We start from the raw sequence: 25342 nt of genomic DNA on the forward strand, positions 1-25342 counted from the left end.
CATTTGTTCTTTTTGGGGGGAAATATAATAATAAAGAAATGAGTTGATTATATAGATATAACAATTTATTTTTAATATACAATGTCATAGCTTAGATTGTTCGACTTGTTTCACATATATTACAGAGTGTCCCGGCGGTTGTCGCTGCGTAGGCCTTACGTTTCTCTCTATAGGCAAGCTGTTAGGTCCCTCCAGTTTCCTCATAAGGCTCAGCTGCAAATCATTCGTACAATGGAAGTTAAATGTTATTAAGTCATTTAAAAGGTACGCAGCAATTTTGTTAGTATAAGGAAAGCGTTTTATAGCCGCTGTAAATATCCAGCACAATAACGTAAAAAGCTATTAAATTTAGGCGCTTAACTTGGTGAACGTTTTTAAAAATGTGTTTATATCTTGGAAATGTTGTTTATTCATTAGATATATATCTGTCATGGTAAAAAATGGTTTACTTTATAGTATATGTATAGCCTATTAACATAATAAATGTGAAAGTATGTACCGATTTATGGATAGAGGTGCTTTTGTTACTCTTTCAAGAAAAAGCTACTGAAGAGATTTCAATGAAAATTTGGTACACTATGCTCTGCCCAAGTGAATCACTACGCAAAATATACTACCATATATATTTTGTTTACCGATTCATGTGGGCGGAGCCGCAGGATAAAGCTTGTAATGTATATTCTTATTATTATTAGAATAACAATAGTGAGCTACATATAAGATGGACTGTGATATATGTATTTAAACGAAGAATGAAAGATGAATTACCTGAAAGGTCATTCCAGGCTACTTTAATATTGACACAGAAAAAATATTTTTGAGCATTGATACATACGTAGTTTTTCACGAAATTATTGTTACTTTATAGTATTATTTAAAAACACTCCAACTACAAATAATTGTGAAAGATATTCCCTTTAGAAACCTTTAAGATGTGTGTAATGTTTTGATAAAATCTAAAACTATTGTGGATAAAATATTTAGACAATGTCATTCGTTATTCCTGTTTGTGACCTTTCGTTCTAAATATAGGTTAATGGACCTTTATATCAATTAATACAGTAGATGGCGCAGTTTAAAAGGATTATCATAAGTTTGTAGCTATTTATTTATTCATTAATACATGTATTTGTACGAGGCAGACTTAGTGCTAAAAGCATTCTCTCCTAGATAGCCTTAGGGAAACGTCAGAATGTTCGAATGTGGTACTAGAATTAATTGATATATATATACATACTATAATTTACATATATACAAAAAACAACATAAATAATTACATATATTCCCTTAGTCGTCTCTTACGACACCCACGGGAAAGGAAGAGGTGGCCTATTCTATACCGGGACCACACGGTAATTTTAATGTATATATACCAATAATAAAATTATTAACTATTATTACTCGTAATATTTGAAATCTTTAATATTTTAATAATGGAAAATTTGCAATAATTTTTTCTTTATACCACTGAGGTGGCAAACAAGCTTACGGCCCACCTAATAATATGTGGTTACCGTATAAGTAAGATTATTTTGGTAACCTAATATCTATAATATAAGTGAATGTACAAAAGCGTATATATAAATAAATAAAATATTAATAAAACCATAGTTACCTGTTGACTGCCAATTTGTACTGGTTTTTCATAAATAATCCAAGTTACACATTCGGTGTATGGCGGTGTTGTTAATGAACCTTTGTACGTCACATAGCTACCCTCGTGTAGGTTACTGCTGTTCATCCATGATAACGATTCTGTAATTTATTTATTAGAAATAAGATAATTATAAAAATAGTTAAAAATAATTTTTGAGATTTTTTTAGAATTCTGTTAATTTGTAGACTCTGTTTATTTTACCTAATATATGCAAAATTGAATGAGTATATTTTTGAATAATCACAATATAAATACATAATTAATTATTAAAAAATAATATAATTAATAAATAAATAAATTATATTTTTTTATTGTTAGAATGGCAAATAAGCTGACGGCCCATCTGATGAAAAGTGGTAACCGTCACCTATAGACATGAGCTATACAATGAGACACAACAAAATATATTTTTTCGTTCATCACACCCCTCATGCGTTGCCATTTCTGAGGACTCAGGTGTTATTCCTCTGTACCCTGTAAATTCATTCATATTCCACCCTTTAAACCGATACACAGCCATGTTAATACAACTGCTTTACGGTAGAAACACGAATGGACAGAGGTATCCAAGCAAACGACTTTTGTACAAAGTCTCCCTCTGGTAAGATTTGTGATCTGGTAATTTGTGATTATACAACAGCATTATACCTACAAATTGTGATTCATTGTGAACAAACAAACTTATTTACGGCTTTTAAATAATATTATAATTTTAACTATTTTAATAATATTAGTATAACTAAATCGTTAGGAATTTATTTAGTCATAAATAAATATTTAATTGTTATTCCTGATTCTATAAACAGAATCATTTGTAAGTAAATATGTACATTTTTAAAAGCATATTATTTCTTAATTCCTTAGTAGATCGTAAATGGTGAGTTTTAAGAGTGTCGTTGTTATTCATTTCTCGACAATTAAGTTCCCTTATTTATTTATTTAACACTTTATTTCATCAAGTAAAAAACTCTACCCTTAACCGCTTCATACGATACCTACTTTTGTTGAGAGTTTAAATCACAATCCATTACTATTACTTAATACTAACCTGCAGTTAGCACTACTGAATTTTCTCTCTTCGAGATCCCCTCCAAACCATGAACAAGGCTGTCAAATTTTGGATTAGGAGCATCTACTTCTTCAAGGAAAAAGCCTACCACAGCGAGACCATCGGGATACCCCATAGCTGCCTCCATAGATTGATATTTACTATTATAATGGACGAAGTGACATTCCGCTGCATACCTGGAATGAATAATAGGTAAATGATATGTGTCAGTCACACAGTTCTTCTCGTTCTCAAAGTTTTGAGACTCTGTGTTATGAAAAACCATGTAACATATAATCCAGAATACTGAGACACGTGTCAATTTAGCAAAGTTCCTTCCTTAAATTGACTCGACTGAAATCAAACTCGGGACCTTATTATGCAAAGCAATGTGTTTACCATACGAAGGTCATTATTTAAAAGGGTTACCAAATCCTGATCCAATCGTTATACGATGATAAGGTAAAAAGTTCTCGGCCTGACACAAATGGTGTTTTAATCAGCTATTTTTTTTTGCCTAAGTGTATATGTTTGTATGACAAGTTTAAGTTTAGATTTGCCACCTTTAGACTTCTATCTATTCTTAAATATAAAAAAAATTGTTTTTGGAAAGCGGTTCACGTCCGATAAAGAAGTTGAGAGGGCCGTAAATTAATATTTTTACAACCATCCAGACTCTCACTTCCGGAAAAGAATATTAATGTTAGAGAAACGTTAGATCAAGTGTGTTAAAGTCAAGGGATATTACGTAGAAAAATAAAAATATTTTTTTACTGAATATCGCAGTCTTTCATTGTCAGGACGAGAACTTTTTACCTTACCCTCGTATTATTTGCTACATAATATATATTTCTAATCTACTGGTATGTATTTTTACTATACATTGTACACAAAAAATGTAATCAATCATTAAATCAAGCAATTAATCGATCGACCAGTCAATAGGTTAACCAATCAATTAATTATTTATCAATTTATTTATCATTATGAATTGCAGTAAAAAATCACATCCATAGATATTTAGAAGTAAAATAAAACAGTAAATGTGCTTACCCTCGTCCATCCAATACGTGTTCACATCCCGTATACTCATCTACAGACCAGTGGAAATGCATTTGTTCAAATATATACTGTCCAATTAAAGGCCCACCATTCAGTACGGGCCGCTCTGCCGATGCATCGAACGTAAAATATGCTGCAACAAACTACGCTGTTACCTATATATTTTCTTTTCTTTTTTATACTACCTACAAATGGTTTTAAATTCTTCTGAATATTTATGCGATTGTATCCGTAGTTTAAATTATGTTATATAATTATGTCACTTATTCTGAATCAATTTTCGAAACGCATTTCTAATTCGAAAGTTTTTTTTTTTTTATACAACTTAGAATGGCAAATAAGTTGACGGCCCACCTGATGGAAAGTGGTAATCGTCGCCTATAAACATGAGCAGTACCATGGACATAACAGAGTATACTTTTTCGCCCATGATACCTCCCATGCGTTGCCATTCCTGAGGACTTAGGTGTTATTCCTCTATACGCAGTAAATTGACGCCATATCCCACCCTTCAAACCGAAACACAACGATACAAACACAACCGCTTCACGATTGAAACACGAATGGGACAGAGGTGCCTAAGCAATCGACTTTTGTCCAAAGTCTCCCTCTAATAAATTAATCCATCCATGCATCTATCCATACATCAATCCATCCATCGATCCATACTTACAAACTTTCGCATTTATAATAACATATTGTATCATATCAGCTGTCTCCTGTCCATTGATGAACATAGGCCTCCCCCAAAACGGGGGTTTGGCTAGTAGTTGCCACGTTTAGCAGGCATATTGGCAACCTCAATTAGGCTTTGATGATGTTTAAGGAGAGACGATGCTGCCCATCCCTTTATCATTAAATCCCTTAGTCACTTTTTACGACCACCCATGGCAAAAAAGGGATGGCGTATTCTCTACCGGGATCACATGGCATTTATAATATAAATAAATAAAAAAATATTAATAGGATTTCTGACGATCTCCGTTGTTTGATGTTCAAGTAATTAAATTTCGTTAAAATAACAGTAAAATATTTATAAACCGTAAATTATAAATTAAAATCTATCATTAATATTATTATTTTACGGTTAAAAATGAAAAGACGAATAAAATATTTCTCTGCTCAATTCTCTGATTGCTCAGCAGTCAGATATTGATATATTTAATGACAAAATAGATATATTTTTAAAATGTTATACAAAATTTTTAAGTTTGTAAAATAAACCTATGGCTCACTACACGTTTTGGGAGATTGTAAGTGTGGTGAGTAATTTATAAATAAATAAATAAATAAACCTTTTATTTTGTGTCTATTTTTTATAGAAATCTGTATCACTAATGTAAATAAAGTATATGCTCTATCATATCCTAAATCCATACAATGTCACAAATAATCCCTTCTACTAATAATATCTCAAGTGATACACTTAAAAATATTTAACTGAATGAAAAAACGCTATGCTATGGAAGTCACAGGATGTCGCCAAATACATGGATATGTAGTCCATGTATGTGATGACGATAACAATTTTCTATCAAACAGTGCATCGCATTCTTTACTCATAAATAGAAATGTATTATGCGGGGATCGAACTCGCAATCATCGGAATGTGAGGTATTATCTTAAACCGCTATGCCAACGAGGTCATCAGAAATGTGTACATATTGAATAAAAAACGAGACTTATTACATAACATAGACAAACAGACAGACGGGAAATAAATCAAATAAAATATAATGTCGATATTATCACGACATTGTGTTGATTAAATGTACTTGACATTGTAATCTTATCATTACTAGATAATACGTTGAGAATTTCGTTGATTTCGCTGTATGTAATAGACAAAATGTGTATTGTTCATATAGATTAAAATGATGAAATTTCAATTTATTATAAAAGATTAAATTATATACTGCAATACAGTATCGACGCACAGCTAAAAACGTTAATTCTAGAAATATGACATTTTAAAAACAATTCTAGATTTTTTTTATTTTATTTATTTAAGAATGTTTGCACATTTTAGGCCGCCAGTGCCATCTTACATTAATCAATTTTAGAATAGCTACAGATAGAGATTATTTTAATAGTTACTAATATTATAAATGTGAAATAAGTTTGTTTCTTACAATATAGCACCTTAATGGCTTAACGAATCATTTTTAAAATTGGTATAGACGTGATTTGGTATATCCTTCTCGTATCGTTTCTTAATATCGAATGGAGAAGGATATAGAGTATTTTTTATCCTGATCAGCAAAGATATCTCGGTCAAGCGGACGAAGTTGTGGACAAAAGCTGATAAAGAATAAAAAACTATCCATAACTTAAAAAAATAATTGTTAAAATAAATGAAAGACATGAAAAAATTATATAAAACTTTTTAGTCTGTAAAAATCAACTTTATAAACACATAGACAGATGCACGGTGAGATGTCTCATAGACACTTTTAATTAAGTATGTATATAAATTCAGACGAATTGAAAACCACTTGCTCCACTGCTTACTGAGAACTTTGATGCAGCAAGTTACAAAACTATCTCAACCGTGTTTATCGTTTACTAACATTGCTTTGTAAGATAAAGATTGTTACTAAGAGACGGATCATTGTTACTAAAATAAAACATAAACATTTATTATTAAATATTTATTATTAGTGAATTTACAGGGCACAGAGGAATAACACCTGAGTCCTCAGGAATAGCAACATATGGGGGGTATCATGGGCGAAACATTAGCGATGGGCCCACTGACCTGACTTATTCATCACCTATTTCACATCACTGGTACTTCATTAGTGCAAACCATAAATGTGGGTAGAGGTACCGTCATATTTACTAAAAGGAGACTTTGTGCAAAAAACATCTGCAAATGTACTTCTGTCCTATTTACGTTTCTACTCTAAAACAGTGGTTTGAAAAATGGGATATGGGCTGAAATTAGAGGGTACCTACAGAGGTACAACATCATAATCCTCAGGAATGGCACCGCATCATGGGGCATTATGGCCATAATAATATTCTGTAATATCCATGATGCTGTTCAAATCTATAGACAGGGGGGGGGAGAAGGGATTGTTAGTAATGGGGATTAGCAACCTCATTGCTAGCAATAAACCCTATTAGGTCGACCTCCACGCGGTTCCCCCTGGAAACCATCATGATTGATTCGTTGTTGAATTCGTCACGATGGGCTAACTGACCTGCTTCATTCTCGCCTATCATTCTTCACTGGTGCCCCGCCGGTGTATACCGAGAGTGTAGGCGAGGTTACCATGCCATTATCATCCATTAAAAAAAAAGTCTATAGACAGGGGGAAAGAGATTGTTAGTAATGAGATATAACAGGCTAATTACTAACAATATATCCAAACAGGTCGACCTTCACGCAGATCTCCCTGGAAACCATCGTGATTAGTTTTAGATGAATTCATCACGATGGGCTACTGACCTGTTTCATCCTTACCTATCCTTCACTGGTGTTCCATCAGTATATATCGATAGCCCAGGTGGAGTTACCATTCCATTTTCATCTATTGAAAAAAAATATATAGCCAACGATTACCTGTTTCCATTTATTTTTAATGGTAACTCCGCCTGCGCCATCGGTATACACTAGCGGGGCACCAGTGAGAGATAAGTGGTATTTTTTTAATGGTTGATAATGGAATGGTAGCCTCGCCTGCGCTATCGGTATACGCTGACGGTGGCTGAATTCCAGGTGTATTGAATGGTGTTGTGGTGTGATAAATACACCTGGAATTCAGCACGATGGTTTCCAGGGGGGATCACGTGGAGGTTGACCTGATAAGGTGTATTGCTAGCAATGGGACTAATAGTCTGCATTACTAACAATCCCCCCTCTCCCAATAATTGGTTTTAGCCCATCGTGACGAATTCAACGATAAATTAGTTACGACGGTTTCCAGGGGGAAACGCGTGGAGATCGACCTGATAAGGTATATTAATAGCGATGGGGGCTAACTTACCTATTACTAACAATCCCTTACCCCCACCTGTTTTCATTAATTATGCCGTTAGCTTGTTTGTCATTTTAAGTATAAAAAAATAACATCAAAATACAATATAATAGAGTCGAAGTTTCTTTACTTACATGAATAGTGCAAATAGTGCCTTTTAATGTATTAAGTAAACGCCATTGATATACAGAATAGTAAACAATCAGAGAATACTCTGAATAGCGTATAAGTATTAGACACCAATGGCATTGATATATTACCTTCGTAAAAGGTGCCGTCTACCCAAAAATACACCTTATGTGTCGTATAAAAGTAACTTTTTTTTTACGCAACTTATAATGGCAAACAAGCTGACTGTCCACCTGATGGAAAGTGGTAACCGTCGCCTATAGACATGAGCAGTACCATGGACATAACAGAGTATACTGTTTCGTCTATGACACCCCCCATGCGTTGCCATTCCGTTTCCATTCCATTCATTAACGTATAATTTTCCTACTGTTTACCAATTTTTAGAAGTTATTTAGATGCAGAAATATGATGTTAATTATATATATAATATTATACTATTTCCATATAAAAAATATATACATAGGCTGATTTTCAATAAATACAACCCTTGTCGAACTTCGGTGAATCCTTTCAATTGTGCTTTCAACTTCGTGTTCCTAGAAAAGCTGATATCCCCGAAATATTGAAAGGAGCATTGTGTCAAATGCTTTCTGGGGACATCAGCTTTTCTGAAGACCCGAAACCTAAAAGGTTCACAGAAATTCAACAGAAATCGCACTTGTTCAAAAACATCCAATAGGTACAAGAAGTGACAATACGAATGTAGAAAAACAAAGTTATCATTTTGTTATACAAAAACAGCGAGCGTGTATGAAAAGATTGATGAATGTGAAAGAAGTGAAAGAGGCCTGTTTGAATCGAAGCATTTGGCGTTCCATTATTTCTGCCTGCCCTAATGGGAGATAGGTGTGACAGATATATACTATACGTATGTAAAACGACAATTCTATTTGCATTCAAATGAATTGTTTTTTTTTATTAGTTTTTATTTAAAATAAGATCTCACTTTATAATATAAGAATAGGCCATCCCTTTTCCGTGGATGTCGTAAGAGGCGACTAACGATATGAGCAGCAGCATCCATTTTAAAACATTTCCAAAGCCTAACTGCGGTTGCTAATGCGCCTGCCAAGCGTGGCAACTATTGGCTTAACTCCACAAGGGGGAGGCTAATGTTCAGCAGTGAATAGTTAAAGACTGAGATGGAGATGATGATGATGAAGACCTCACTTTACAAGTGAGGCGATATTCGTTCGATTATTTTTGACATTTAGACTTCTTATAACTGTTTCACTCACCTGTTTGCCCCGTATTAACAAGTACTCCAGTCGATAAGTTATCCCAGTATCCCTTGAACCTGAGTGGATCCAGGGAAGTCCAGGTAGGGCATTTTTGTAGAGATATAGCGATGGGAGATTGCGATGGCCGTAGTCTCGAAATATGTGCCGCTGTAATCAAAAACAGGTATATAATATCATATTATAATCCTATTACTAACATTAATGCGAAACTTTGTAAAGATGAATGTTTGTTATTCTCTTATGAAAAACTACTAAACGGATTTGAATGAAATTTTATACAGAGATAAGTTATATCCTACCTTAAAATATAAGATACTTTGTGTATTCACACGGGCGAAATCACGAGTTATAACTAGTCATACATAATTTTTTACTATAAAGATACTCGGATACCTCTGTCCTAATCATATTTCTGCAGTGAAGAAGCTATACTTTGTAACTGTGTTTCGGTATAAAGGGCGAGGTAAAGAGTGAAGTATGGCAGTAAAATTATAGAATAGTGAAGAATAATACCATAATACAGAGTAATGACAATGCATGAGGGTTATCAAAGGCGTCATTGTATATTCTGTGATATTCACGGTTCTGTTCATGTATATGAGCGTCGGTTACTACTTTCCATCAAGTGCTTACATATAATAAAAATACAACTCGGAATTATAAACAAGCTAATGGGGAAGGAATTGTTAGTAACGGCGAGGTTAGTCCCCATTGCTATCAATATGCAATACCATATCAGGTCGAGCTCCACACATTTCCCCCTGGACCATCGTGACTAATTTACCGTTGAATTCGTCACAATGAGCTAACTGATCTGTCTTTTTTTTATACAACTTAGAATGACAAACAAGTTGACGGCCCACCTGATGGAAAGTGGTAACCGTTGCCTATAGACATGAGCGGTACCATGAACATAACAGAGTATACTGTTTCGTCCATGATACCCTCCATGCGTTGCCATTACTGAGGACTCAGGTGTTATTCCTCTGTACCCAGTAAATTCACGCCATATCCCACCCTTCAAACCGAAACACAGCCACACACACAACTGCTTCACGGTTGAGACACGAATGGGATAGAGGTACCCAAGCAATCGACTTTTGTACAAAGTCTCCCTCTGGTAAAACGGTCCCCTGTCTTCTCATTCATTCACCTATCAACCCTAATTGGTGCCCCGCCAGTGTATACCGATAGCGCAAGCGAGGTACCATTACATTATCATTTATAAAAAAACCTGATTGAATGCAGTAAAATCTTATAGATATGAACAGCATCACAGACCTCGCTGAATATAGCACAAAGCTTACGATATTTATAGCCCTAAGGACTAAGAGCATACTTTAATCCCGAGAAGTATATATGAAGTTATATGATTGATTGTTAAAAACTTTGTATCTTCTACGAGCTCAGCCCCCATGGGATATGTTGGAAATAACTACAGAATGATACTGGAGTAAACACTTTCGATAGAGAAAAATACTATCAAAATAGACTCGCATTTTATGATGAAATAAAAAAGAAATTAGTAACAATGCATAACTGACAGTCTTATAGACTCATAGAATATAACATAATGCTTGAAATAATTATGGCCCTAAGGGCTAAGAGCATACCATAAAAGCGAGGAGTAGATACGAAGTTATATGGTTGATTGTTAAGGATTCTGTATCCGTACCGTGCTCAGTTCTCATGGGATATGATGGAAATAACTACGAAATGACACCAGAGTAAATGTTTTCAATAGAAAAAATCGATAAAAATCGATTTACATATGACGAAATAAAAAAAAACTAGTAATATATCCAAAAATTACTGTGTAATCCATTAGCTCCTTTTTTTTTTGACGTAGCTCCAAATGGTAACACAAAAGGTGCTTTATGTTACCATTTTAACCTCTCTGTTGAGTGAGCTTGACAAAAAATATTATTTTTTGCCAGCCTATTTATGATAACTGATATTCTAACGGTTACCAGTGGATTTATCAATTTTCAAATAACTCGTTGTCTAGTCCTTTGAGCCGGATCTAAACCAACGATATACGTATATAAATAATAATTCTGTAGATCTCCACAGGATATTATGAAAACAGTACTTATTAAAATCTAAAATTTTACGAAGTATTTGTAAAATTAAATAATTTCTCTTAACAATGGAAAAATATTTCATAGGAAAGGTTTTTAAAATTCTTTTTAAAACCTTTCCTATAAAACACGCAGTCACGGGATAAAAATAGAAAATATTTTAATAATACCTATTTCTCATAGTAAAGCTATGCCTAACCTGCGCAGATCTTATTGCATTCCAGCTTCGTGAAAATTTTAAAAATTCCCCCTTACTGATCCTTGTCCCACGGTTATTTCTGTGTAATTTCGCGTAAAAAATCCTCTATTTAATCCAGGGTATACTAATAAATACCATAAAAGCTGCATTAAATCCGTCAAGTTTGACGAAATATTTACATGCTTAACTTTAACTTTAACTATCTAGTTATCTAAGCATGTAAATATTTTTTACAAAATTCCATATATATTATATTAATATTATAATGATATTTTATATATCTATAGTACGACTTAAAAAATATATATTAAGCAAATATCTAACTTTTACGTCAAAGAGAAATTGAATCTGACGTGATACGGGTACGATCTATCAGGTTACCTATATTGATATCCTAACCTACTTATGTTCCGCACAAAGGGAACTTAATAACGTTGGTCCAGCACAGAATATTGGTCAGGTGCGTTCCACGCTATTTATAACTTGTTAAATCATTTTCTGTACAAACAAAAAGGTTTTGCTAAACAAAAAACAAAAGCTATTTAAATTGTGTTAAAATAAAAAAGAAATAGAATAATAATGCTCACGATAATAATCCTCAATAGGAGAGTTACATGCATTTGTCGACGATAAATTTAGTTACCCCTTCACCGTCTATGTACCTGCGGGAGTTAATTTAGGATAAAGTTAATATATTTTAATTATTTAATTTTATTTTGGATTAACAAATGAAATTATTATCATTTAATAAGTCATTTAGTTACTTTAAATGTAAATAAATGACTGTGTGAAGGGTGGGATATGGCAGTGTATTTACAGGGTACAGATGAATAACACCTGAGTCCTTAGGAATGGCAACGCATGGGGGGTATCATTTACGAAACAGTATACTATGTTATGTCCATGATACTGCTCATATCTATAGATAACGGTAACCATTTTTCATCAGGTGGGCCGTCAGCTTGTTTAACATTCTAAGTTGCATAAAAAAATGTGTTTTAGAAGTTAGAGAAAATAATAAAGAAAGATAAATTAAAGTATATTATATAAATTTAAGTAAAAATAATAAAAGTAAAGTATTTCATTCAGGTACAGTGTACACTTAGAGCGTTGGTGTAACAAACTTCCAAACGACATTAGAAATTTGTACATTTATAAATTATAAAAATATTACAAAATTTTATATAAATTATATATGTATTAATATGGAAAGTAAAAAAGCTTTTTTTTAGTATTATATTTCTATCTTTTAGGCTTAAAAATGGACCATTATAACTGATTCGCAGTACTGATGTTACCTATCTATCAAAGAACTTACTAGAAACTACGCAAAATCTCATATATTTATAGGATTCTGCTTATTTTTTTTATTAAATGTCTAAAAATATTCAGTTATTATTTACTATCTATTTCCAATAGGTTTGATCGCTTATGTTACGATAAAGATTTTTGGTAATCTAAAATATAGTCTATTCGACATTTAAATAGCATGGGGTACTTCAAAGAAGGGATAAAGAGGTTTCTTCAAGGTCGGCAGTGCGCGCGTAATACCCCTGGTATTGCAAGCTTTTTTAGGCTACGGTAACTGCTTACCTTTGCTTAAATAGAAGGAAAGATAGAGGGCAAAAGAGGAAGAGGAAGACCGAAGATTAACTACATGGGACAGATAAAGGAAACACTAGACGTCATGTCGTATAGGGAGATAAAGGATATGGCCTGGGATAGAGCTGGCTGGAGGAAGGATAAGAAGAAACTCTTAAATGAAAATGAATGAACTGCTTACCATCAGGTGGGCCATATACTTTTTGCCACTTCAGTGGTATAAAAAAACATCTAAACAACTGTACTAAGAATTTCATAAATAATGCATCATCATCATTTAATGTAGATCAAGGTGGATCGTGAAATATATGTGTAGGGTACCAATCTATTTCAAACTTACGTAGTTGTAGAAACATAAATAATGATGTTCTTGACAATTCTCTTGTCTATTTTTATCTAACAATATTTTGTATCGCGACTTATTATTAGTGTCCGATCGAAATTTCGGTTTCGGTTTCGGCTAGTTTCGGCCAAAAATTCTACTTTCTTATATATATAAATATCATCAAGCCCACATCTACATATGTATAAACGTATAATCAAACTTTTGGATGGAAAAAAATGCTTTCGAGACTAATAAATGATTGTCAAGAACTTTGAATTGAAGAAATTTGAAGAAGTTTGAACATTTAAGAATGGGTCATATCTTATGGTTTATAAGTGATGGAAATTGATGTGCGACATCTCATATAAACCATAAGTGATGCTATGCAAAAGTTATAAAAATCATAACTTATGCTACTACTAGCTATTTCCCACGGATTTACACAGCATAAATCTTTATATAATAAAGTACCTAACATAATAAAGTAACCTACCAGTGTGCCAAATTTCATTTAAATTCGTCCAGCTACTTAGAGTTAAAAATTATGTTTAAAAATCTCCTTTACAAAGACTTGAATTAATAAGATAGAAGGACAATTTGTTTTGACCCTTTTTTTCCATAAATGTGCATATCAAGTACAAGTGTGGGCTACGGTGACCGCTTATAATCAGGTGGGCTGTATGCTTGTTTGCCACCTCAGTGGAATGAAAAAAGTATGCTGTATGAAAATTCCAGAGGTAGGATAGTTTTCATCCCAATAATTGACTTAACTTATTCTAATTACAATTTTCTAGGATTTAATAAAATTGATGGTAAAATAGAATTGCTTTATTGAAACTATCAAAGATACTCTCTTTAAATGTTTTTTTTTTTAATGTAAGAAAATGAAAACGTAACCCCGCTTACGCTATCTGTATACGCTGGCGGGGCACCAGTGATAGATAATAGACGAGGATGAAGATAGGCCAGTCGGCCCATCGTGAAGAATTCTACAAGAATTAACCACGATGGTTTCCAGGGAAACCGCGTTAAGGTCAATCTGGTAGGATAGATACTAGCAATGGGGCTGTTAGAAACCATTAGTAAATGAAATTAGTAACCAATAGAAACATTCGCTTAATTAATCCATTTATTATTTGTAGTACATTGTTCATTAACAGACTATCTTAAGGTCGGCTCAAATATTCGGTTGTTTACATGTATATTAATTTCTATTGAAACAGACTTTTTGCTCAGTCGCTTATTTACAATCTTTGTGTACAGTGTTTCTTCGAAACGCCTACGCGAGACGCGGGACTTTCAGATAAATCTTGTTTAATAACTCTTTATAAGCCTCACTTCGAGAAAATGGCTGTTCTCGATTCTGTTCTCCGGCTCAAACAGTTCTCGATTTTATTGTATTTACGAGTATGATATGTGTTCTATAATTATTTTCACAGATTTGTAAACCAATTTTGATGATTACTTTTCGAATTGTTCTACTTTCAGGATAGTTCTATACTAATTTATTCTTTTTTTTTATTTATGTTCATTTTCTGACGATGCATATAATATGTATAACAGAAATTTTAAAGAAGAATTTATATTTGTGATTTCCGACAATTGTAATAAATTTATTGTAGGTGAAGTATTTAGCTAAACAAAATAAACAAAATAATTATTTACTATAATGTAAAATAAACAAATAAAATAAATAAATAAAAATATATATTGTAAATTTAATAATTTAATAATTAAACATATTTTACATGTAAAATAAACAAATAAAAAATACCATCTGAGAGTGTTAATGTATTCTTCATTTCAACAGTCACTGAGTTTAGATCGGATCTCACGATTTTATTTTCCATTTTAATATTTTTCTTTTTTCTTTTTTTTACGACTAAATAAACAATTATGTAACACTGTAAGTAAACGTCTATATTTCACATACGGAAAATTCGAAAACAATTCGATTCGAAGTGGAACCTTAGATTAGATATTGCGAATTTTTATCGTGTTTTTGATGATTGGCTGACGTTTGATAAGTACATTAAGGAGGATTATTGGTGATTTTATACTAATATATAGACACGAAAAATGTATAGAACACAATTTATCTAAGAGCCACTACTTAATATTTATCTGGACCTTATATAATTCAATAATATCATTATATAATATATAATCGTACTTGTTTAATTTATATTTATATTCTTTTGTCTGTTCTATTCGGCATCAATAATGTTGTAATCTTATTATGTAATTTGTAAACTGGGTTAGTGTAATTCTTGTAACTGTTATTGATAAAAATATGACTGCAGCAATTTTTTTTTATATCACAAAGGTGGCTATCAAGCATACAGCCCGTTTGATGGTAAATAGTCACTGTAGCCTATGAACGACTGCAACACTAGGGGCGTTACGTGCGCCGACCCTGAAGAAACCTTAATACCTTTTTGTAATAAGCCCATTCCCGTCTCTAGGGGAAATCTCGGCAGGGAGCTCATACCACAGCTTGAGCGTCACTTTATTTTGAATGTTTCTGGGTAATTGATTAATCATTTAGAAATATATTACATACATGTGTATTATATGTTTGTATATACAGAGACTAATATAGGCATAGATAAAGAGAGATAGAGAGAGAGAGAGAGAAACACATCCATAGAAAGCGAGATTAAGATGGACAGACTCACACACATAGTGATCACACACGTTTTCTTCAAAAAGTATGTCTGCTGCTAAGCAGCTGAACTTGTGTGGCCATGTTTCGATTTAAAGACCGTATTTGATATAGTGGCATACAATTTTTATTCTCAAGAGTCAGTTTTAATATAATATACATAGAAACTCCAGCCACGACGATCAAGTCCTTTTTTTAAGATTATTATAGAGACTTAATGCAAAACTACACTTCAGCGTGTCAACACAAGCAATATCGCACACCCACGAACCAATTTTGTTGCAACAATCTAGCTAATAAATAATTTAACATCGATGCTATCTCGAAATTCGTGATCACCGATGACTTTAGTAAAATAATGTATAAAAACCACTTATGTTTTCTTTTCGAAATGGCAAACGGGCTGGTGACTGATCAGTTACACGGTAATAAATCGTCGCCTATGGATATATACCGTGTAGGTCCTGGCATAGAATAAGCTACCCCTTCCTTTCCCGTGGATGTCGTAAAAGGCTGAGGGAGCTTATGGTAGAAGGATGAGCAGTAAAAGTTCCTCTTAAAACATCACCAAAAACTAAACTGCGGTTGCCATCCCGCCTGCCAAACGTGGCAGTTATTGGCAAAACCTTATGGGAGAAGCTATGTTCAGCAATGGACAGTTAACGGTTGATATAATCATCACAGAGTAAAATTAGTGTAGTCCAAATAAATCTCGGTAGAGGATATGCAGCTACTCATGAATGTCTTCAGACAGCAGTCAACAAGGGGTTTTCGATTATGCTTCTTCAGGAACCATATGTCGGATCTAAAGGTTACCTAGCGATAGGTTCCAGTTATCGAGTAATACAGAAACTGCCCAACGATGTTTCCCATCCTGTTCGTTCTGCTATAGTTATTCTGAACCCTAATAGCCTTGAAGTAATCGAGAGCCCCAGTTGGATGACTGAAGACATAGTCGCTATCAAAATAAAAACCGGCAGAGAGCTTACTTCGTTAAGACCCATGACATACACGATACCTTGAACTCCTTACGTAATATAATTACAAACACAGGAGCATCTAATTTAATTTTAGCAGGTGATGTTAACGCAAGAAGTATCTGGTGGGGCTGTGACACGGAGGATACCAGGGGATCACATCTAATGGACGCTCTGACCGAACTTGATCTGGAAGTGCTCAATGCGGGATCAACACCGACATTCACCGCTTACCGCCAGGGACAATTGTGTAACAGCATTATCGACATAACTACCTGCTCTTCCCAAATATTGAATCAAGTCACAGACTGGAGAATAAATCCCAACCTATGTACTCTATCCGACCATATCCCAATCACATTTGATATTAATAATCATCAGATTGATCTTACAGAACCTACTCCCTCTACACGAATTTATTATACTGGTGAAGTTGACTGGAATAAGTTTCGTGATACACTACAAGAAACGCTTGCAACGCGGAACATCAATCCCGATACTGTGCTGAATACCTTAGGTATTGAAGAGCTTGAAAGACTAATAATAGATTACCAGGACACAATCACCCAAGCATGTGCAAACTGTATTCCAAGGATCCAGAAACCGAAAATAAAAAATAAAAAAGCTAAGTGGTGGACAAAAGAACTCAGTGAATTAAAATCAGATCTAAAAAGGACAAAAAATAAAATTAAAAAGGCTAATTTACAAAGGAAGGAATATATTATACAGGAATATTTACAAAAGAAGAGTATATACAAAAAAGCTATAGAAGACTCAATAACTAACAGCTGGAAGAAGTTTTGCACAGGCGAGGAAAAAGAAACAGTTTGGAAGAGATCCTACAGGATTATAAAACATAGTGGCAAAATAACACGTGAAAATCTTCTTACAGACAACAACGGTACTACTCTTACTCCAGATGAATCCGTATCACTATTGGCAGACACATTTTTTCCTCATGATGATCCTATAAATGATACTAGTGAACATATTACTGTGAGACAAAAGGCAAACTTATTAACATTCAAACCACCGACTGACAGGCACCTCACTGCATTCACTCATCATGAGTTACAAACAGCATTGAAGCAAATGAAACCCAAAAAGGCACCTGGAAGGGATGGTTTTACAGCCGATATTTGTCAAAATGCTTATGAAGCAGATAAAGAGACCCTACTTGCTATATACAATCAATGTTTGAGACTGAGTCACTTTCCGAGGATATGGAAGGAAGCTGTTATAAAAACCATTCCTAAACCTGGGAAAACCGACTATAGCAAACCCAAGTCTTTTCGTCCCATTGGCCTTCTTCCTCTTTTAGGGAAATTACTTGAAAAAATACTTGCAAAGCGTTTGCAATGGGAGCTCACGAACAAGGGTACACTACAACCCAATCAATACGGGTTTACTCCGCAACGCAGCACAGAAGATGCACTCTTTGACGCTCTTGAGATCATCAAGGATACATTAAAATCTAAACAAATCGCTGTAATGGTCTCCCTCGATATACAAGGTGCGTTCGACAGTGCTTGGTGGCCTGCCATTACAACGCAACTATATGAGATGGGAATTGATTCGGACATTCTTCACCTTATAGTGTCATATCTATCGGAGAGGAAAATCATGTTGAAATACGCTGGCAGTACTTTATCCAGGAGCACGGACAGAGGATGTATCCAGGGCTCGGTCTGTGGTCCCATCCTTTGGAATGTGCAACTAGACCAAGTCCTGGAGCCATCGCAGTATCGTGGTGTTCATATCCAGGCGTTTGCGGACGACATACTTCTAATAGCGCGAGGAAACACAGGTGAAGAGGTGGAAAGGAACTTGAATCTTGCACTTTCACAGCTTGTACAATGGGGTAGCCGACTCAAACTTAAATTCGCTCCCCATAAGACGCAAGCGGTCCTTTTCACCAAAAAACTTAAATATTACACTCCCAAGCTCTATATGGATGGTGTCACAGTTCAGTTACAAAAAGACATTAAAGTTTTGGGCCTAACAATCGACTGCAACCTTAATTTTAATGCCCATCTCAAAAATGTTACAGTTAAGGCTTTAAATATATATAAGGCGGTTTCTAAAATGGCTAGAGCACAGTGGGGACTCAACTCTGAAGTTCTCAAGCTGATATATGGCGCGGTGGTTGAGCCTACCATTCTCTATGCTGCTAATTGTTGGGCACATGCAGCCAATAAATACTCTAATGAGGCCATTCTCGATAGAGTAACGAGATTGTTTTCCATAAAAATCACAAAAGCCCATAGAACCACGTCTTTTGCATCAAGCGTAGTCCTTGCTGGTGTGCTGCCGCTCAAGCTTAAGGCGCAAGAACACGCGGAACTATTTTGTATAAAGAGAGGCCGCCAGCTACAGGAACTACCGGGGAAAAAGCTGGAATCTTTAATCTCAGTTACCACCCTACCTCATCCTGCTGTAAGACTCAATATTAAATATAATATTATAAACGACTCCAAAGATCTTAGCGAGAACATCAATGATTAGCCCCAATTGTATACGGATGGAAGTAAAATTCACGATAAGGTAGGGGGATCAGTTTCAGCCTGGATAAATGATGAAGAAAACTTTTATACTAATTTCCGCTTGGAAGATTATTGCTCAGTTTTTCAGGCTGAATTAACAGCAATACTCAAAGCACTCGAAATTATGAAAACAAAGCCACAGTATTATAAGGCGAACATTCTAAGCGATTCTATGTCGGCTTTAGACAGTGTCTCCGATTCATGCTCCTTACACCCATTATCAGTAGAAATACGCAACCAAATACAGGCTCATGAGGCGAGAGGAGGGAAGGTTCTTTTACACTGGGTTAAAGCTCATATAGGCATCCCAGGTAATGAAAGAGCAGACACTCTAGCTAAAGCTGCTGCTCAGCAAAATGATACCCTACCCTCATATGATCGATTTCCCCTGTCTCTGGTTAAGCGAGAAATAAGAGAAAAATCCATCAAAACATTACAAAAATTTTATTCAGAAACTAAAACCGGAAGTATTACTAAGGAATTTTTACCAGATATTAAAAAAGCACACAAAATTTTAAAAGCAGTAAGGATAGACAATACAATTACTCATCTATTAACTGGACACGGGGGAAATAGATCATATTTGCATAGATTTAAATTAATTGATTCACCAAATTGTACCTGTGATGGTGAAACTCCGCAAACTATTATGCATCTCCTTATAGAATGTACTAGATTTTCATATAAAAGATTAAATTTTGAATTTCTTACAAATACTAATATAACAAAAGAAAACTTAAAAAATATATTTGAAGACGATTCCAGCAGGTTCCAATTAATACAATTCGCTAAAATGATATTTAAAGTAATAGGGCAGGAGAATGGCACTAAATACATGGATTGACAAAATACATAACTCGGACTTTACTATAGTTAATGTACATATATATATATACATATAATAATAAATACAGGAAAAAAAAAAAAAAAAAAAATACACAGTTATAAATTTTACAGATATAAATATAAACAGATTAGAAAGTTGTCGCCTCAAAGATAGCGACAGAAATCACATTTTTTTTGTAAAAAAAAAAAAAAAAAAAAACGGTTGATATACACATACGGATATAAACAGCCAGGGTTAATGAATATAGAGCGACACTCATGAATGTATATATACATATATACACTAAGGGCATCTTAGATTACGCGGTATATAATGCAATTAACTCTGCAGCCAGTAATTTCACCGTCATAACCCACCCTTTACAACAGAGACAAAATATAAGCGGGTGACTCTATGAAATATCCCTCTAATTAATTATTACGTTAAATTTTAATACTGCTCGGCGAATTATGAACAATTTGTATGACGGAATCAAGTAACAAATTTTCTCTATCAAGACAAGATACATATATTCTTTTCTTAAGATTGTTCTCGTATGCAAATCTTTGAGATACTTTATTGGAAGCTTAGATTATATAGATAGAGTGTCTACATACTAATGCTTCGCCAGAAATGGGTCAACTTTTTTTATCTATGTGTGCGTGAATTTGGATACCAGATTATAAATTTTTACTCTAAATTAAGGTAAGTGCGTAAAGGTTAATTGCTTACCATTAGGTAGGCCGTCTACTTGTTTGCCACGTCAGTGGAATAAAAAAAGATTGTAATGTTAAATACATAAAATATTATATCCATTATTGTTATTTCTTTAATTCTCTATAATACTAATACACTTAATTACAAATATTATTATTATTATTACAAATATTTGTATGATCTAGTGATCGAGGTTACGACCTTTGCAAAGTAACACATTGTACTAAATCACCACATCACCATGATGCAATAGTTAAGACTTTTCATCAGGTGGGCGGCCCATTTGCTTGCTTCCAGTCTTAAATTATACAAATTACCAGAGGGAGACTTTGTACAAAAGTCGATTGCTTTGGTACCTCTGTCCCATTCGTGTTTCTACCGTGAAGCAGTTGTGTTCGCATGGCTGTGTTTCGGTTTGAAGTGTGGGATATGGCGTGAATTTACTAGGTACAGAGGAATAATACCTGAGTCCTCAGGAATGGCAACGCATGTGGGGTATCATGGGCGAAACAGTATACTCTGTTATGTCCATGATACTGCTCATGTCTATAGGCGACGGTTACCACTTTCCATCAGGTGGGCCGTCAGTTTGTTTGGCATTCTAAGTTGTATAAAAAAAATTACCAGCACTTATAGATATGAATAACAAAGAAAGTCGACATGAGTATTTTATTTTTATCTGCGGTGAAATGCCTATCTACTTGATACGATGACGCTCAGATAAGACCCGGTAACATGATATACAACAGAAATTCTAGAGATATGTACGTGCTAAGATAATCTCAACCACTACTGTTGCATGTTCAGATAAACTCGACAAAAATCTCAGTTTATGATGAATATAGACGTTTTTAATACCATAATCACAATGGTTATGTGTAGTTTAACCTTGTCATCGACTATATTAGGGTTTCGTATAGTTGTATCAGTCCCCTGTTACTAAAGTTAGACTGTAGAATGTCATTTGTAAGATTGCCGCTGTTCCGCACATTTCTGCTGCTCATCAGTTGTGATTGCTTCGCTATGTTTCAGTTAAAGTTGGAGATACACTAAAACTATAGAATATAAAATCCTAGTATTATAATGCTAACCAATGACAACGTATAAGAGGTATCGTGTATTTTTTTTTATGGGTGACAATGGTATGGTAACCCGCCTGCGCTAACGGGATACGCTGGCGGAGCACCAGTGAAGGGTGATAGATGAGAATGAAAACAGGCCAGTTAGCCCATCATGATGAATTCATCAGGAATTAACCATGATAGTTTCCAAGGGGAACCGCGAGGAGGTCGACCTGGTTGGGCATATTGCTAGCAATGGGATTCTCAGTCTCCATTACTAACAATCCCTTTCCCCCCAGGTATCGTGTATTCCATATCAGTATCTGTACAGTTTGAGTCTTGATCAATAATATTAACACAAAATTTGACTAAATTAAGACAAATTAGTGAGAGGTCAGGTCAAGTCCAGAGAAGGGCAAGGAAAACAAACTAATCTGACATTTTAATATTTTATATTGCTGTTATAATTAAGTAATAAAGAATATTATAATATTATGTAAATAAAACCGCAATACAGCCCTTAATTTAACAAGAGCTTTGAAAGGTTTATTGTAAAGGAAGGGCGGGTTGGGTTCGTACATGGAAATGAAGGCCGAGGGTTAGTTTCATACCATACTTTAAGTATGGCATGTACTTTAAAGGATTGTAAAAACCCTTTTATGATACAATAATATAGAATCTGTGATGTAACTATCTATATTTTTTTAAACCACAGGTCTGCATTAGACATAATGTTATTACACATTTTGTATGTAAGCACTATAAATAAAAAATAAAATAATTTGATATATAGATACATTAATATTATAAAGACAAAAGATTTGATTGTTTGTTTGCTTGTTAGTACTGGATAAATACAAAAACTACTTAAAATCATTTAAAAATTCTTTCACCAATAGAAAGCTACATTGTAAATGAGTGAGATAGTCTGTATATTATGTTTGTAAAATCTATTTACTCGTGCAAAATCGAGCCGGATAGCTAGTTCAAAAATAAAAGTGATATCTAAGTCATTAGGCGTACGTAAATCTAAGAACCACATGCAAAATATATAGGAATATATTAGGATAGAAGTTTCGTGACTGAAAGGTTTAAAAACGACACAATTTTGAGTTACCCATGCTAATTTAACAGCTGTGTGTTTGCTTAACATGGGAGGCCTAACACTTTTTGTCATTTATGAATTCGTATTACTTTACGAAAAATATTCCATGTCACTTTTAGAACACACCTTTAAATAGATACTAATTATTTCTATTTCGATTTCTGTAGTCTATTTTAACCGTACTGTTCGTGTCTGTAGGTGACAATTAACACTTTCCATCAGGGGAGCCGTCAGCTTGTTTGCCATTTTAAACTGCATAAAAAAATTTGATCAATAAAAATAAATAGTTTTATTGACCAGTTTTATAATATTATAATTAATGTAATGTTTGACGCAATAAAAAAAGGCGTTTTAATAATTTGCTCACTGGTCAGACTATAGTTAAAAATATCACCATCATCCTCATATCAGCCGTCAACTGTCCACTGCTGCATAAGCTTCCCTCATAAAAGGGACTTTGCCAGTAGTTGCCACGCTTGGCAGGCGAGTTGAGAACCGCAGTTAAGCTTTGATGATGTTTTAAGAGGGACACTTCTGCTTATCCCCTGGCCTATAAGTTTCTTTAGTCGCCTCTTATGGCACCCATAGAAAAGGAAGTGGTGACCTATTTATTCTATTCCTGAATCAAACGGCACAAAATGAATAGTAAAAATATGATAACAAGTTTCTTGCAACTTACTAGTTTTTATCCGCGACTTCTTCCACATAACCCGAGTATGTTGCTTGATCTGTATAAAAATATAATCTATGTCCTTCTTCATCCCAAATTTTTGCTTTTCACGACTATTGGAGTACCGAGAGGTTGCAAACAAACTCACTTTCATATGTATAGGTTGGTATCGACGTAATTCTTATAGCGTTCTACTATTCTTGACGAGAGAGAACTTTTCCCCCAAAGAAACATTTTGAGACTGTTACAAACTTGAAAACTGGACGTTTGGGAAAAATAAACAGTTTTTCTGAGAGATCGCTCTCTGAAAACAACGCTTATGATTTTGACTTCAGCCTGTACTATTAGAGGATAATGGACGGAACTCTCATTGCTGCGAGTTCTAGTCGTGCTTGACCAATTTTATTACGACTACTGTTTAGAGATTTGATCTATCATTTATTATCGAATGGATTAGGGCAGTGGCCGATATAATCCATAGAACGTAAACATAAAATTATACGAATTGTTTCGTGTCGCGTCGGCTGCCGCGAGACTAGCCTCGATAAGACATCGACAATACTGCCTTGAAGTGGACGTGTGCACGTGTTTAACCTCTGTTTTCTATAACACGATTATCTTTTATATTACTTTTATTTATTTTATGTAACTTAAATTGGTAAACAATGATTGTTATCTCCTGATTGTGTAATAGCCAACTATTACAAAATATACGGGAATACACATGGTATCAGGGAGGAAAGGGATTTTTTTTGCAACTTAGAATGGCAAACAAGTAGATGGCCTAATGCAAGGTGGTAACCGTCGCCTATAGACATGAGCAATACCATGGACATAACAGAGTATACTGTTTCGCCCATGATATCCCCCATGTGTTGATGTTCTTAAGAACTAAGGCGCTATTTCTCTGTACTCTGTAAATTCACTGCCATATCCCACCCTTCAAACCGAATCCGCTTTTCGGTTGAAACAGGAATGGGACAGAGGTGCCCAAGCAATTGTTATTAATATTATTAATGTGATTGTTATTAATGGGAGCTAACAGTCCCATAGCAAGCAATATATTGTATTAGGTTGACTTCCATATAGTTCCTCTTAGAAATTGGTGAAAATGGAATATTAAGCCAGCACCAGTGAGAGATGATAGTTGAGGATGAAACCAGGTCAGATAAACCATCATGAGGAATTCTACAAGAATTAACCATGATGGTTTCCAGGGAAAACCGTGTGGAGGTCGACCTGATAAGATATATTGTTAGTAATAGAACCAATTACTAACAATCCTCCTAACATATCTAGTTAGAACAATCTCCACGCGATTTTGACACGATAGGCCAAATCTTATTAATATTATAAATGTGAAAATTTGTAAGTATGATGTATGGTTGAATGAATGTTTCTTACTGTTTCATGCAAAAACGACTGAATAAATTTAAATGAAATTTCGT

General features: G+C 34.2%; 1 protein-coding gene across 4 annotated transcripts; it reads right to left on the bottom strand.

The window, feature by feature from the left end:
- Nucleotides 1-43: 43 nt before the first annotated feature.
- On the bottom strand, nt 44-24411 carry LOC113516501 (carbonic anhydrase 1). Of its 4 annotated transcripts, XM_052900121.1 has the most exons (7): nt 15105-15238; nt 11991-12065; nt 9121-9270; nt 3759-3910; nt 2706-2902; nt 1616-1755; nt 44-213 (listed from the first exon to the last, which is right to left on the bottom strand). In XM_052900121.1, the coding sequence occupies exons 2-7, from the start codon at nt 12021-12023 to the stop codon at nt 85-87; spliced, it is 801 nt and encodes a 266-aa protein (XP_052756081.1). In that variant the 5' UTR covers nt 12024-12065; nt 15105-15238; the 3' UTR covers nt 44-84. The 4 variants fall into 4 exon arrangements, with proteins under 4 accessions (XP_052756081.1, XP_052756072.1, XP_052756076.1 ...); XM_052900112.1 differs by lacking the exons at nt 11991-12065; nt 15105-15238 and adding an exon at nt 23904-24411 and having other exon boundaries at nt 3759-3900; XM_052900116.1 differs by lacking the exon at nt 11991-12065 and having other exon boundaries at nt 3759-3900; nt 15105-15276.
- Nucleotides 24412-25342: the final 931 nt, after the last annotated feature.

Source organism: Galleria mellonella, unplaced genomic scaffold, assembly GCF_026898425.1.
Source record: "Galleria mellonella isolate WM207_F2 unplaced genomic scaffold, CSIRO_AGI_GalMel_v1 utg1260, whole genome shotgun sequence".
NCBI classification, from domain to species: Eukaryota; Metazoa; Arthropoda; class Insecta; order Lepidoptera; family Pyralidae; genus Galleria; species Galleria mellonella.